This window comes from Vigna unguiculata, chromosome 8 (assembly GCF_037176805.1).
Source record: "Vigna unguiculata cultivar grain cowpea cultivar isolate G323 ecotype 2 chromosome 8, ASM3717680v1, whole genome shotgun sequence".
NCBI classification, from domain to species: Eukaryota; Viridiplantae; Streptophyta; class Magnoliopsida; order Fabales; family Fabaceae; genus Vigna; species Vigna unguiculata.
Genome location: NC_140799.1, coordinates 40,373,930 through 40,390,724, shown reverse-complemented (window position 1 = coordinate 40,390,724; position 16,795 = coordinate 40,373,930). Strand labels below are relative to the sequence as shown.

At 35.7% G+C, this 16,795-nt stretch overlaps 3 protein-coding genes across 3 annotated transcripts; 1 reads left to right on the top strand and 2 right to left on the bottom strand.

Annotated features, from left to right (window-relative positions):
• The first annotated feature begins 354 nt into the window (after positions 1 to 354).
• On the top strand, positions 355 to 5,194 carry LOC114193324 (heat shock 70 kDa protein 16-like). Its single transcript, XM_028083063.2, has 9 exons — positions 355 to 2,014; positions 2,320 to 2,532; positions 3,183 to 3,278; positions 3,366 to 3,512; positions 3,809 to 4,009; positions 4,140 to 4,286; positions 4,369 to 4,497; positions 4,569 to 4,699; positions 4,866 to 5,194. Exons 1-9 carry the CDS (start codon positions 845 to 847, stop codon positions 4,951 to 4,953), a joined length of 2,322 nt encoding a protein of 773 aa, XP_027938864.1. The 5' UTR covers positions 355 to 844; the 3' UTR covers positions 4,954 to 5,194.
• Positions 5,195 to 5,736: 542 nt separating this feature from the next.
• Positions 5,737 to 9,379, bottom strand: LOC114195541 (Rho GTPase-activating protein). Its single transcript, XM_028086047.2, has 5 exons — positions 8,954 to 9,379; positions 7,987 to 8,836; positions 7,481 to 7,877; positions 6,373 to 6,435; positions 5,737 to 6,287 (listed from the first exon to the last, which is right to left on the bottom strand). The coding sequence occupies exons 1-5, from the start codon at positions 9,186 to 9,188 to the stop codon at positions 6,210 to 6,212; spliced, it is 1,623 nt and encodes a 540-aa protein (XP_027941848.2). The 5' UTR covers positions 9,189 to 9,379; the 3' UTR covers positions 5,737 to 6,209.
• Positions 9,380 to 10,209: 830 nt separating this feature from the next.
• LOC114194548 (uncharacterized) lies at positions 10,210 to 14,239 on the bottom strand. The gene is made up of 3 exons (XM_028084858.2): positions 13,617 to 14,239; positions 12,535 to 12,666; positions 10,210 to 12,190 (listed from the first exon to the last, which is right to left on the bottom strand). Exons 1-3 carry the CDS (start codon positions 13,989 to 13,991, stop codon positions 10,622 to 10,624), a joined length of 2,076 nt encoding a protein of 691 aa, XP_027940659.1. The 5' UTR covers positions 13,992 to 14,239; the 3' UTR covers positions 10,210 to 10,621.
• Positions 14,240 to 16,795: the final 2,556 nt, after the last annotated feature.

Below are 16,795 nucleotides of genomic sequence, written 5' to 3'. Positions count from 1 at the left end.
ATTCATTTTGAATAAAATAATTTTAAAATATTCATATTATTTTACAAACGGAAGGCACTGGGTAAACAAACTAATCAGTGAAATATGTGAATGACAGAAACAAATGTTTTTTTTTTATTGAAAATGAAAATGGTGATAAATTATTCGGAAAGAAAAGTAAATTAAAAAAAAATTAATACGGACAAAAAGAAAAGAAAAACAAAATCACATTTCAGTCTATTTGGATATTGACCTGTGTCTTAATGCATATAAAAAAAAAATGGAGACCCAAATCAATATTTTTTTATGAAGAACGAAAACATGTTATTTATTAAGAATATACAGAAAATGAATAGATAAAAAGTTATTTAAGTATTATGGCTTCAGCGAATGAAGGGGAGATTTTCTCTCTGCTATCACAAACTAGTTATGCAGTCACCAACTGCTTCTGCATTCCACCATTCATCTCTCTGCAAACCCTTTCCCAAAACAGCTTTTTCTCCATTTTCTCTCACTATTCATATTGGTGTATCTCATTTTTTTTTCTTTCTTTCTGGGACTTCCTTGTTACATTATAAGCATTTCTTGGGTTTCATTATTTTTTTTGTTTTATTCAAAGCATTTCTTGTTACACCATGTAATTGGGTTTTGTATTTTTTCATGATATGCAAATAAAGTTTCCATTTTGATGAGTATGTTTCCGAACCTTCTTTTTTGTTGTAATAGCCCTGTGCGAAATGTTATGCTTGTATTTGTGGGCCAGCTTTATATAAAGTTCTTGGCTTTTGGGTTGTTGGTGAAGTAGAAAGGGTAAATTGGCTGGAATTAGTGTTTTGTAGTTGGGACAAGGACAAGGTGAATTGAGATGAGCGGAGTTGGGATTGATATTGGAAATGAGAATTGTGTGATTGCTGCAGTGAAGCAAGGAGGGGTTGATGTTTTATTGAATGATGAATCCGAACGTGAAACCCCTGCTGTGGTTTGTTTTGGAGAGAAGCAAAGGTTTGTAGGGTCAGCTGGTGCTGCTTCTGCCATGATGCACCCCAAGTCTGCAATATCTCAATTGAAGAGATTAATAGGTAGGAGATTTGGGGACCCTGATGTCCAAAACGAGTTGAAAATGCTCTCTGTAGAAAGCTCGGAAAGTGCAGATGGTGGCATTCTGATACACTTGGAATACTTGAAGGAGAGTCATGCTTTTACCCCGGTTCAAATAATAGCAATGCTCTTTGCGCACTTGAAGTCCGTAGCAGAAAAAAATTTAGGGACCACCGTTTCTGACTGTGTTATTGGGGTTCCATCGTACTTCACCATCTTGCAGAGACAAGCTTATCTCCACGCAGCAGCAATTGTTGGATTGAAGCCTTTGAGGTTGATCCATGATTGCACTGCAACTGCTCTTAGTTATGGAGTTTACAAAACAGATTTTGCTAGTGAAGCTCCTGTTTATGTTGCATTTGTTGACATAGGTCATTGTGATACTCAGGTCTGTATTGCAGCATTTCAGGATGGTGAAATGAAGATACTCTCACATGCTTATGACATGAGCTTAGGGGGGAGAGACTTTGATGAGGTTCTGTTTAGTCATTTTGCTGCAAAATTTAAAGAACAGTACGACATTGAAGTGTATTCTAATGACAGGGCATGTAGGAGGCTGCGTGTAGCATGTGAGAAGTTGAAGAAGGTTTTGAGTGCAAATCTAGAGGCAGCTCTGAGCGTTGAGTGTTTGATGGATGAAAAAGATGTTAAGGGCTACATCAAGAGGGAAGAATTTGAGAATCTGGCATCACGACTATTGGAGAGAATTTCTGTTCCTTGCAAGAAAGCATTGGCTAATGCAGACTTGACAGTAGAAGAGATTAGTTCCGTTGAGTTAGTTGGTTCAGGTTCACGGATTCCAGCTATAACTAGAATACTAACTTCTCTATTTAAGAAAGAGCTCAGCCGCAGACTGAATGCAAGTGAGTGTGTAGCTCGTGGTTGTGCTCTCCAGTGTGCAATGCTGAGTCCTGTTTTCCGTGTCAAAGAATATGAGGTTTGAATATTGAAACAAAACACTGATCCTTATCCTATCTTCATAATATGTGTATGTGTAGGAGAGTGGGTTATTGTGTCTGTGTAGATTGTTAGGTTCGAAATGTAACAAATACTAAATGGACTAAGTTGCTACCTTGGGTTCTAGGTTTATTTTCTGCATTTAGATTGTCCATGTCTCTTTTATCTATCTATGTAGAAATATATTTAACTTTAATTTCTCATAGATATATTTGTTTTTTCGGAATTTTGCATTAGCTTGTATTAGTCTATATAGAGTTAATGTAATTTCCTGTGTTTGTTCAGGTCCACGATTCTATTCCTTTTTCCATTGGACTTTCATCTGATGGAAAGGCAATTCCTGCAGGATTGGATAGTGTACTCTTCACGAAAGGCCAACCTATTCCAAGTGTTAAAATTCTGACGTTTGAGTATTGTGATTTGCTCCATTTGGAAGCATTCTATGCAAATCCAGATGAATTACCACTCGAGGCATATCCTAAAATTTGTTGCTTCACAGTATGACTGCTTTACAACTTTACTATGTAGTGAAGGAGTTTAGATCATCTTGTCCATGATTCCACGTTATCTATATTGCCTCACTTTTCTTTATTAATTATGTTCTTGCTTCTTCTGTTGTGTGCTTCATGTACCAACCCCATCTTGTGGTAAAAGGCTACTGTTTTTTGTTGCTGAATCTTGAGACAATCAATAGACACCCCACTTTCTTGGAGAGAAAGGGTTCATTAGTAAATAGCATTGCAACCATCGTTTGTTCTTTTCTCAAAGAAGTCATTGTTGTAAAAGTATTAGTTGTTATAGCAATGAGAATCTTTAGATGTGCACATGCTTGAACAAATCATCATGTTCTTAGGAGAAGGGGAAGCAGATATGGTGGATCTAAGACCCATATATCTATTTTCTAAGTTTCTAAAATTGAGAGAAATGACAATATTTACTTCTTTAGTAATGACAATTGGTTAACATTTGCTTATGTCTATTATATCATAGAAAACATCTAAATATCACAGGACAAACAAGTTATGATAAATAGTTCAATGCTGCCATTCCTTGTGCCAGTGATCATGAAGTGTTATGCATGCTTATGTGTGCTTATATCTGCACCTTGTTTATGTACACTTATCCATTTGTTTGTCACTTCTATTCAGATTGGTCCTTTCCACGGATCCCATGCAAGTAAGGCAAGAATTGAAGTTCAAGTTCATCTAAATTTGCATGGCATTATCGATATTGAATCAGTTACGGTAATAAACCTTATTTTTATCTCTTCATATTGCATTATTAGTTTCGAAAGATCTTTCTAAGCAGATGGACATTTTTTTGTCTTTTAGTTGGTTGAAGATCATGTGGATGATTCAGGTGCAGCAGATGATTCTTATTCAAATTCTGAAGCAATCAATATTTCACTTGTTTCTGAGACAATTGATAATGCCTCAGATGATAGTATCAATAAAAATTGTGAAGCTTCTCATCATTCTGTAAGTTCTCTTCTGCTGTTCTCTCTTCTCCCTGAACACCTTTTTTAAGTGGAAGATGTGAAGATATTAGTAAATTGTCCTTTAAACGTGAAAAATTATATTGATAAATTTTATTATCTGATTATTTATGATGCTGAATTCTGTACCATATCTGCCAGACTCGTGCAATTCATTTTTATGATGTCTGTGATGTTGTATCTGTACATTTTTATCTTGTTGAGATTGTTTTGATTGCAGATATGATTCATGTTGGTGTTTTGAGAAAATAAAAGTGTTACTATCATGCCTTGTTACAGGCTGATGGTACAAGAAATGATAAAGCTAACCGAAGGCTTCATGTACCAGTGAGTGAAAACATTTATGGTGCAATGACCAAGGCCGAGATATCAGAAGCTCTAGAAAAAGAACTCCAGTTAGCCGATCAGGACAAAGCTACTGAGCTAATCAAAGACAACAAGAATCAGTTGGAGTCTTATATTTATGAAACAAGGAGTAAGGTACACATTCAATATCTCAGTGATATGTAGACATGGCGGATTTGTGTGAGATTCAGATACATTGTATGAGTAAGTTGATGTGTTGTCATTGATGAATTGGTTTTTTAAAATTATCTGATTGCATGAATAGATCTTTAGCACATACCGGAGCTTTTCGAGTGAACATGAGAAGAAGGACGTATCTAAGAGCCTGAAAGAGACTGAGGAATGGCTCTATGATGATGGTGGTGATGAAACCGTAGATGCTTATTCTGCAAAACTAAAAGATCTAAAAGAGGTTACTTTTGTTTCTCTAATCTTTGGCAAAACATGTTTCCCACGCCACACTTCTTGTTTACATTCTTCTTGATCTACTGTAGCTGGTGGATCCAATTGAGTATCGATATAAAGACAGAGAAGCAAGACCACAAGCTACAAGAGACTTGTTAAGCTGCATTGTAGAATATCGATTGTCAGCAGATTCTCTTGCACCCCAAGATAAAGAAGTGGTAAAATAATAAATAGATGAATGAATGTAATTGTGGCAATATCAGCTTTTGTGTGACAACTCTGTTTTCAGGTCATAAATGAGTGCAATAAAGCAGAGCAGTGGCTAAGAGAGATGAGGCAGCAACAAGATTATTACCCTAAAAACTCTGATCCAGTATTATTATCAATTGATATACAGAGCAAGACAGAGGAGTTAAACTCGTATGGCTTTTACCTTTCTGTTTTCCTTTTCAGATGTTCATAATTGCAGGGTACTATGATCATTCAATTGGGTCTGAATTATGCACCTGCTGAAGCAAAGTATTGTTGATTTACTCCAGTTTAATCCGATTGTAACTAATGACTGTTATATTTTGATGGATTTCAGAGTATGCCAAAAGATATTGAATTTGAATTCCAACGGTTCTCCAGTTCCAAGAGACGAGGGTAAAGACGACGAACAGAATACTCCATGAACTGAAGATATAACATTTTATTCGAGCTAATGGCTTCTTACAAACGTGAACATTTTTTATTCTTCACACTTGTTCCCCGCTTCAGGAGTTGAAAGGGAAATCTTTTTATTTTTTGTCCCACCTTCTACTGAAGGCACACAATGATTTTATCTTGATTATTTAACTTACTCTTCAAATTGATCCTGTACCATGCATGGAGTAAATATTTATGAGCAATGGTTATATATTCTTTTAAAATGCACATGTGGTATAAGGGTACAAAAAGCCCAGTGTTGTACGTTTAGTAAAAATTTAGATCGCTTATCAAGATTTCTTCAAGCTAAATTCCTAGGAATCATGGAGTGGAAAGTCCCAGTTTTAGAATCTGTACACGCATGCCAATCTCTCGTTCATTGTTTAAGAATGTCTTTGTACACAAAACTATGCTTACTATACATTTGTTCATATAAATGCAATATAATAAACGGTGTTTCTTCTTGCTCCATCAAATTTCTTCTTGTACTTCATCACAGGCTTCTGGAATTTTTGATCCAGAATAAAGGGTGGGATGAGTGTCTTTCGGAAAAGATTTTCAAAATCGGTTTAATTTTTCCAAAATTGGTTTAATGTGTTCAGGAAAGCAAAATTCGATTTGATGGGAGAGAAATTTGATATGGTGCAGGAAGAAACACCATACAATAAATAGCGCCAAATGGAGCCCATAGAAACAGCAAACAGAAAACCCAAACAAATTGGGCGAAATATCACGTTTACTCCACTCAAAGATACAGGGGAAACAAAATCTTGTCTTAAAATTTGCTCTTATCATTTCTATCATTCATTTATTATTCTTTCATTTACAAATACCAGAAATAAATTAAGTATAATTAACAAAGCAACAAGCTCGATAAAAAGAATGAAAAAACCCTGGTGGTGAATCAAGTGTGAATCGAAACATTATCTAAAGCTACACTTTCATGGTGACCACCTTAGGTTCGTGTGCACTGTACGTAAACATTCATGGCTCACTATATATACTTTGCAACGATTTTTTAGCATCAAAACTTTCACTGATCAACAATCCCCCTTAATCAGTTTCCTCATGTGATGCTGCATACTGGATTTCTCTAGCTTCCTTGTCCCCATCCAAAACATGATACAGGAAACTTCGGGCAATTAAACAGGAATTGAATCTATGGGTTAATGCTAGTCAAAGATCCACAAGTAAATGACTGGATGTGGACCAGGCGAGTAATAAATGTCTAGCCTTCAAGTGTTCAGTTTCTCTTCTTCCTGGCTTTGGTAGTCTTGGAACCTGTTTTCTTTTTTGATTTCTTGAATCCGGTTCCACTCTCCTGAAAGAGTCAAAGGCATTTAGTCATTTAGTGCTACCACAACCAAAAGGATAACAACCACAGAATGGTATGCAAGTACATGTACCTTCCGATATTGTCCATAAGCAATCCTGCCTGTCAACTCCTGCCCACTTTTGTTGACATACACCTGCAGCGGGGAAAAAAGAATCAGGTCCTGATCGATGATACAATGACAAAATAGGTTAGGTGGAGAAAGGTTTAAATTTTTTTCTCAAATTTTGTTGTTGACCTTATCTTATAACAGTTTGATTTGAGGTCTTGTAATTTCAGAACCACTTGGAATGAGTCCCTGTCCTCTAGTGTACATTTTGACTTTGGTCCCGACACTAAGGAAGGACCAATCAATTCCTAGTAGTTATAGGTATCAAATTTAAGGATCAAAACAAATTTGAGAAATTATAGGTATCAACCTGCAAAATTAATTTAAATATTAACCTTTAAAAGGCTATTCTAGACAGCTGTACCAAAAAGTGTAAGAATGACTACAGAGTGAGTAGATTCCAATAGGATTTTGCTATTCTGTTTTTGTCACTAGACTGGAAGATACATTTCAGAGAATAATAGGAGATTCAACACAACTATATCAAGAATTGAAAGAGCATCTATAAGACAAGTAAGTCACAGCAGCATTCACAATATCAGTATTCTATTTTCATGGCTGGAAGACAATTCATGGAATAAATTGCAATCCACTGAATCAATAAAAGCAACAAATTCACACTCTGGTTATTCGAAAGTTAGCTACAGAGATAAAAGCCTCTTTCCACATTGCAATAATAACTTTGTAACTTTAGTTTCTGTCGTGAGATGTTAAAAACTGATGTTCAAGAATAAACTGAAATACTATAACACAGTATGCTACAAGCTTAATACGTTGACACTAGCAGCAAAACTTGAGACTACAAGAGATATTTATTAAAATACTGATGATATTTTAAAAAACAATAATGCAAGGCACATATCGGATATCTAATATGCATATCAAATCATGCATCAAAACAAGATATAAATCTTCAGTAACATCATGTATGAGCTTTTAGCAGTTCAATTTACGCAACAATAGAGAACGGCTCACATCTTCTAATGACCATCGTCTAACATGAGAATCTAAGTAAATTTAACAAGTTAATGCTTAATATCATTAAACTTCATTTTTTAGGATTTTCACATACCTTTCTTCCTTCTGGAGATGTATACCAATGACCTGCAGATTGACCACTTGCTTGGACCCGTCTCTTGCTAGCATCCTTTGGCGAACTGGCAGAGCTCCTAGGTTGCACCCAATCCCCAGAAGCACGTGATTGGTTTGCAGGGCTTGATTTATTAGCTTTACCTTTACCTTTTGAGACACTATTCTTCTTAGTGCTATTCCTCTTTGTTGCTTTCTTTCTAGAAGATTCCCCATGGCTAAATGGGGAAACAATTTTGGGATCCACCCAACCTCCAGAAGTATTGAAAGATCCCTCAACAACAAAATTACTTGATTTGTTTTTTCCCCTTGTCGAGCTGTTTACACAAGCATTTTGAACCCCCTGCGTGTTTGAAGCTCTTCCATTGCCAAATTGTCCCCTAAAATAAAAAAGTACACCAAAAACAATATGTAATACAAAACGACAACCATTTTCCTTTTAAATCACTACCAGTAATTAATTAAAAACGAACACGGGCTATGACTTACATGTAATCAATGTGTGAGGCATTAGGTTGTTGATTCACTCCGTTTATGGCACCTAATGGATTGAAATTCCGCAAGCGAGTGTGAACTAACTGCTGAATTCTCGGATCCTCATGGAAAAAATACTTATGAGCAGGATAAACTGGGTCCACAGATTCCCATTGTTGTTGATTCCTTTGACAGCTAGAACTGACCCCAGGATACCTCTCATTGTGACTTTCATTCACATCACCCCGGACTTCCTTGGATTTATCAGAACAAAAGTACTCTTCATACAGCTCATTAAAAGCTGGTGTTGGCACAGAAACATTCTTCAGTGGCGAAAAATCCTTCCAGAGATCCTCGTTTCTATTCTTATCAAAAGATGCTTTCTTGTTCTTTTCTAAATGATTTTTAGGGTAAACTTTATTGGCCCCGACAACATTAACATCTGAATCATCAGAATCGGAATCAATTAGTCGAAACCCAGGAACAGAATCATTCTTCAGGGGCGAAAAATCCTTCCAAAGATCCACATTTCTGTTCTTATCAAAAGATAATCTCTTATCTTGTTTTAAATTGTCGTTAGGGTTGACATTATTGGCGCCACCACCAACATCCACATCGGAATCATCGGAATCAATTAACTGAAACCTACGGAGAGGACTGGTCGTTAACTTCGGAAACATCAAGCCACTCTTCCCTGTTTCTAACCTAGAAGAAGCAGGAACATCATCCGAATGTTCCTTTCTTTTCCCATCTCTGGAAGAATTACTACAATGATGAGGGGTTAAACTTAAAACTCTACTACCATTCAACGAAACTTTTGAGCTGCTACACACAGAACGATTCGATCCCGATGGAAGCGTGGGCACTAATGATAGATATTCCAGCAAAAAAAATAACCAATTTAGAACGAAAAAGAGTATATTGTATTACTTAAAATTGAGAAGCGGAGAGAGAAGAAAAAAAAGGTTTTAGCTGACATTACCTTGATCGGGATCTTCCTGCGAGGAGAACTCCTCGATATCGTCATCCACGTCGGCGTCGAGGGACGGCGAAGGTGGTCCACGGCGGAGGCGTTTGAGAAGGGGGCGCGGCGGGTCGGGTCGGGTGTCGGGTTCGGAGTCGGAGACATGGGCGATCGGAGAAGGAGGTGGATTGACTGGGGAATGCGGGGGCGTGTCGAAACCTAGGGAAAATGAGGGCACTTCGGAATTGGCCATGGAAATTGGAAGGGAAATTGAGAACGAGAGAGAGAAAGAGAAAGGGAATTGAATTTAGATTGAAGTAAATAAGGGTTTGCGGATTCCAATTTGGGGGAAAATGGAGGGAATTGAAATTTCTTGCTGGCGCGAGTGAACATGAAGTGTGGCGAAGATTCTCTTACAATGTCTCTCAACTCTTTCTTTTTCTTCATGTTTAAATTTAGTTATTTTTTTGTCTCTTGGTTTTTATTTACAGTAAGCTCTTTTTATTCACATTTCATTGCATATTTAAGTTATTATGATTACATTTATTTATGTAATCAATTATTTTAATTGCCTAGTTTTAAATAATCTAATTATTTTAACTTGAAATCCTTTTTAATTATCTTAATGTATGTATTAATCATAATGACACTGTATTGATAAAAAAATCGCATATATCTTAGTCTTGGTTATTTTAATTCACATAAATATTGTTTCTTTATTAATGAAAATCAACAAATTCAACTGCATATCAATTGAAATAATCATATAATAATTACAAGTAATTATTTAATTATATTATTGGAGATTACTTTAATTTTATCAATTCAAATATGAATTTTGGCCTCAGTTAATTTAACTAATTTAGTTCAAAATATATGTTGACTGTAGTTAATTAAATTAACATAGTCACATGTTTTCATCTCTGAAGAATAAAATAAGTAGTTATTTTTGAATGGAAATAATTGATTATATATAATAACTCCAGATGGTTAAAATAATTATTAGAAATTGATATTTTCATTCATTCTAATTACGTATTTTACCTTAATTCAAAGTGGTCTTAATTAATTTAATCTCATATATAATCTTAATTATTTGTGAGTCATTTTGTATAATTGCAACAATATTGTTTAAATTTACAGTGCAAACTATTATAAAATGTGGTAAATGTTGCAGAAAAGTATGAAGTTATATTTTTCTGTCCCAGAACCTACTAAAATACAATCTACAACAAATCCTAAGCAACATCAATCAACGATAGAAAATCAAAATCTGCAGTAGATAATGCTATCATCTATACCTTATGACAATACTTTTTTCCCTTCACATTTGTCCTCTGACTAGAATTGATACAAGTACAACACAAGCTTACATGTTCCTCATAATTTTTCTCAAGACCCTACCTAAGGCTAGTAATACAGAATGAGCGTTTTGCCCAGATATCTCAGGGTGTGAAGCATTTGGCACAAGAGTGAAAAGGGTATCTGCTTAAAGCTTAATATGAATGATGAAGAACTGAAATAAGAACTAATACGAGGCAGAAAATGTGCAACAATTCATGACCCCTCAGCACTTTTGAGCAGATTTTCCGTGAGCAGCATATATTTGTACATTCACAATCTAAAATGAACTGCTTTTCGTCAATCATTTGGTTACCAATCTGTGCAATATGCCTATGCCCTTAACTAAATCTTCTGTTTAAGAACATGGCGCAACTGAACCTTCTGGCTTTCCATTCTAGCTTCCAAAAGTCGTGCTTTCAAACTATTCTTCTGTGCACCGCGAGGAATGCATCCTTTCATACCACCCTTATGTGCATGTGGACTTCCCGAATCAGGACTCAACTGGTATAGAAGGTCTTGGGGGCTCAATCCACCTTTACCTGATCCATGATCAGGAGACATTATGACCCCATTAGATAACCTTCCATTAGAAAGCTTCCCATTCATTTCTTCCAGAGAGATTATCTTGTAACTATCCCCGTTGTTTGGATATGACCTCCAAAGCCTTGTTATGGATGATACCTTCTTTGACTGCTTAGTTGGTATAGAGCACACTTCACTTATTTCAGTTATTGGTGTCTCCTCACCAGCAGTTTCTTCCCATTCAAGTACACTTCTCCCTGAGACATTACTGTCTCGATGATTCCTGTTCAAAGATAGGGTACTCCCTTCTGGGGAATAACTCGAGCCTTGATCGTCAACATGGCTCACAGTTTCCCATCCACTTTCATCTCCTTCTACATCCCCGTTATCATCCACAAATACATCAGAACACCTCTGAATGCCATCCTTTGTTATTGCATTGGCTTCAGGACTCACTATGTGAATATTCGAGGCATGACTAGCGGAACTGTGAGAAGCAAGTGGTTCAATCTCCCTCTCATTTGCTTCACCAAAATTTGCTTCTTCAAAAATGGCAAAAATATCATCAGAGTTAGGGGGTTCGTATGAAAATCCCTTGATGTCTTGAATGTTCATCGTAGCTGCAGCCTGTTGAAGTGACTGTGCCTCTCTCAGCTCTGTTGTGATCGGATCTGCACTTCTTGACTTGATAAAACTTTCCAAATCTGCAACAAGTTTATTCATCTGTGAATACTTCTCTTCAAGAGAAACTTTTGCATCTATCAACTTCATTTGAACACGTTCTTCACGCCATACTTCTGCCATTTGTAACATCTTCCTCTCTTCTTCCACTTCTTCCCTATGTTTCATAGATTCCCTCTTCAATGCTTCAACTTCAGCCTTGTCTTCTCCAATTTCCTTGGCAAGCTCATCACACACTTCCTCAATCAATTCTCTGGCCTTCCTTTCCTTCTCATAATCTTGCATGTAGCGCTTTGCAGAGAGTTTGGCATCCGCCAACTCATTTACCAACCTTGAATTGACAATTTCAATCCGCTGGCGATTTTTTCTTTCTCGACTCAACTCTGATTTAATGTCATCAATGTATGCATGGATTTTGTCATGCTCTCTGCTCCTCCATTGCGCCCTTTCCTCACTGACTTTCTTCAGGAAATGTTCAAGCTTCTTTTTGGAGGAGCGGTGTTCAGTCTCAAGCTCCTGAATTCGTGCTCGAGCCTGCTCTAGTTCAGCTCCGAGAGCAGATACCACAGATACTGCACTTGCCTTTTGGTCAAGAAGTTTCATGTGCCTGTAGATATGATGTGCCTCTTCATCTGATGTTTTTAAACATAAAGGATCCCATTTTGTTGCACCCTCCCTTTCAGTGTTGGAAAACCGGAAAGGTTCAGGCTGAATAGCACAAAGTAGGTTTAATATTAGCACCTTCATCGTTTGCACTTTCACTTTAATAAGTAAAAGTACACTTTGAAACTCATTGCTCATTCAGAATGTAGAGGCTAATTACACCGAGTATGTCTACATGAAAAAATTGTTGTCTAAGTCATTCCTATGCAGATCTATACTTCTATACATAGCATGGATCAATGCAATAATCAGCCTTATTTGTTAATTCCCAAGTTGCCATCAAATAAGCCATTTTTCTATAAAGCAGGTACAGGGTCCAGTTTTAACTTGAGTTATTACATGTATATGACATTCACTCAATAATCTTCTAGAAATTAGAAAATTCATACCTCACAGAAGTGTCCATTCTTTGCCCCAAATATGGAACGGGGACTTTGCAATGGATTCTTCTTCAGATCAGATTCATGGATCATGCCATTGGGATGACCAAGGAACCGGTGCCGTGCGTGGCCATTTCCATGCTGCAGATAAGTGACATCACATCAGTAATGAGACAATAATAAAGATGGAAGACAATCACTTCTCTAATTCAACTGGAATGCACAGATAACAAATAACCCAATATCGTATACAATGAATATCCAATTAAAGTCCAAACTTACTTTCAAACAAGCATAAAAGAATACGACTTTGTAAAACCAATAATATTAACACGTCAGAAACAGCATTTTGTTTCTCACGTTCTGTCAAACAAGACACAATATTAATGCAATCTGGATGGGTATGATTTAATCAAGCAAGAACGGACAAAGAATCAATCCTGCCACCAAGCACACTTTTGCGTTCGGGAAATAAATCTTAAAACAACTACAACAGAACTTCAACTATTTACACTGACAAACCCGACTCAAAATCAATTCTCCGATAATTACAAAAACTGATGATGAGGTTTCCACTGGTACCACACCGAAGAGCAAACAAAAAACAAAACATTTGAAGCCTCAAAAGACAGTTGTTTTTGCTTTCATAGAAAGCCTAATCCATAACTCTAAACACCAAAACAGGAAACTGGACAATAATGACGACGAAACAAAGATAGAATCTGAAAACCCACCATTCACAATCAACCAACAGCAAAATCATCATACAAAAATACTCCCAAACAATAAACTATAATTCTTTTCCCTCCACGAGGGAGGGCCTACCATACAGTAGATAGAATAACCTAGTAGCCTATTGCTGCAAAATCAATTTTAAATCAGAAACCGCAAAAGAATCCAAGATGAAACAAAACTCACACGGGAACAAAGAAAAACAAGGGATCTCAACACAAACAAGAGAGAAACTAAGAACGAAAGGGTCATCGACGGAGATCCCACATTGACCGTTACATGAAAAATATAGTGTACAAACGAGGGAAACAATAGTTTTTGCCGTTAAGTAAGTCTTAGTATAGAAACTCAAGTTCTACCTTATTTTCCAACCCCTTCCAGCCATCACCCGAGACAGTCTCCGGCAGATGCAACCGCCAAAGCCCGGCCGCCAGTCTCCGCGCCGACACGGCCACCTCCGTTTGCTTTTTGGCGCTTCGGGACGTTCTCCGACGAGACCCCGAGAAAGAAGACTTCTGGTCCTCTTCGAGTGGATCCTCATGGATCTTCCACTTCAACAGAGGGGTTTCAGGTCTGCTCCGTTTGCCACCGTGTCTCCTCAACCGTGTCCCCGGAGTTCTCGGTTTCCGCCGCTGGAAAGGCCGCGCCGGTTCAAGATCCCAGTCCGGCGAAGGGTTGCTCACGCCCCTGGAACCAATGCTCGCCGGGAAAGTCGCCTTGCCGGAATACTTCATCGTCGCCGGCGAGTCTCAGCCATCAGCGTTACCTACTAAATAAATGCTAATACTCGCCGCCTTGCGAAAATGAAACAATGACTGCCCCAAAAAGATAAAATAAAAACAGTGAGAGAGAGAGAGAGATAAAATCTGTGTGTTGTTGAAGTAATGAAGTTCGTGAAGTGTTTGTATGAGAGAGAGAGAGAGAGAGAGAGAGAGAGAGAGAGAGAGAGAGAGAGAGAGAGAGAGAGAAAGAGAGAGCACACGAGGAAAGTACAGAAGAGAGAGAGAGTTTCACTGTTTCAGAGATTTTGCTGAGAAAAGGACGAACGGACACAGTGATAATACAAATACATATACGGGTGAGGTGTATGTCGGGCCGTATGTTTATACGGTCAACGTATTTATTATCACGATGATTCCACGCGCGTGAAATCTTTATACGGTGTCGTTTGGCCCTACTTTGATTTATAAGCTGCTATGCTTGTTATTGTTGCTGGTGGAAGAGACGTTGTGATTTGAATGATCATGGTGGGTGGGGGTTTATTTTTTATTTTTTATTTTTTTATTTCTTATTTTTATTCTGTTTTTAAGAAAAATCACGTTCAACTTATTCATTTATATCTGGAAATCAATGGGTTCTTTTTTAAAATTTTAACTTTATATTGCTTTAAAAAATAATTGTATTAAACACTCGATAAAACTTGATTTTACCGTTTTTTTAGACAATTTTCTGATTTAATTGTGTATTTCTTTTAATCTTGTGTCACTTGATCATTATTATACACAGCATTAAGAAAACTAGAAAATTCAAAATCACAAAGGTCAAAGTCTTCAAAATAATATAACAACAATAAAATCTTTTAACTACCACGAATAATCGTATTAAATACCGATGATAATAATATCAGATGAAATCTCACTTACTTAATTTATTAGAAGAATAAAAATGAATAAAGGAACAGTACGATAAAAAAAATTCAGTAGTACTGTAACAGATATAATTAACGAAGAAATCAAGCATTTATATAAACATCCTTAATTACGGTCAATTCAGAAAAAAAAATATAATTTCTTACCAGGAATCAGTGAAATTAAAAGCAACAAATAGAAATTTTTAAACAACAAACCGTACTGCATTGATTATTTTTTTTTTCTGCAATATTGAAAATCGAACTATAAAAGAATGTTGTCGTTATCACTAAAAAGTATGAATAAAAGAATGGTAAATTAAGTAAACCTTTAATTTACTTTCTTTGATAAATATTTAAACTAAAAAAAAATAGTACGCTATAAATTATGCCACTTAAAAGTACGACGATTTAAACTATATATAATAATATAATTTAAATTCAAGAATTAATGTGACAAATGTTAGATTCTGGATAATAACATCTTTAAAATAGTTTATGCAAACTTTTTAATTGCAAACGTCTCATTGTGAAATAATTGCGAAACCGAAAAAAATAAAAAGTTTTCAGACCTAATTGTTGGAGCATTAGGGTACAATTTGGCATGGCGTGATGAGCTGAAACCAAAGCTCGGTACGCGCGAGAAACGGAGTGTGTAGTACACGCGCTGCCTTGGTTTTTCCGAAAAGGTGGTGGCGTCACTGTCTCATCTATTTGTTGCTTCCACACTCCGTTCACTCTACCTAAAAAGGCATCCGAGGGAGACTCCACGTGGCGATCTCACAAGCTGCCACGTTGACAAACACAAAACGTGCGTTCCATACTAAAATATGCACCCACATGGGTTCAAATTATTGGTTATTTTAATAACCAAAATAACGTAATTAATTAAAACTTCATTTTCATGACTACGATAACTTCAATGTAGAGAACTAGATCTATCTGGATAACGTAATAAAATTCTTAGACCATGATTATCTAACTTTATTTTTTGTTTTGAGTATCAAAATTAAATAGAAATTAATGTCTAGATTAAAGATAATTTAATACATATTTTTTATATGTTATATTGATTACAACAAGTTATAATTATTAAAGATAATTTAAATATTTTTTAAAGTTAAATATATGTAGTCTTTAAAATTTGAGACAAAATTTGAATAATTAAGATGTAGGATAAATAGAAGAAAAATGTTTAACAAAAATACATAATGAAAATTTGAATTTTGGAAGGAAGAATGAGATAAAAAGTGATAGATTTGAGAGAATCTAAAGAGAGATGTTCTAGTAATGGGGTAGTCCCTAAAATGTGGGGCACTACCCTCGTGCTTATTTACTATTTCATTTTCGACTTTTATATTTGGAATTTTGTTTAAATTTAAATATGATTTTTGTGACCAGGTTAATTTATAAATATTTTTGACTAATTTTTTATTTTTATAATGAGTAATATGACATAGGAAACAGGTTGAAGAAACTCCTAGAATACTTCACGTTAGACACGGCCATCATAATTAGGAAAAGGTTATCTCAGACACAATTATAACAAGTTCTAGACTTTTTATTTTTTTTATTTTCAATTTTTTTAGTAAATTTAAAAATGAAACCTACTGGTGGCAAGTTTGGAGACAAATTTAAAATATTGGTTTTAGTTGAAAATGGTATTTGAATTTAAAATATTGGTTTTAGTTGAAAATGGTATTTGAAATGAATGTACTGAATAATAATTTAAATGTGGTGTATAAGTTTATGAATATTTTATACGAATTTGGATTTTTGGTTGCGTTTTTTTTATTGTGCTTTCAAAATATTAAAATTTAAAAATATATTAAAAAAATATTTAAATTCAGTAAAAAATTCAGTAAAAAATATTTCAAAATGTTTAACAGACCATAACATCAACAAAATTCA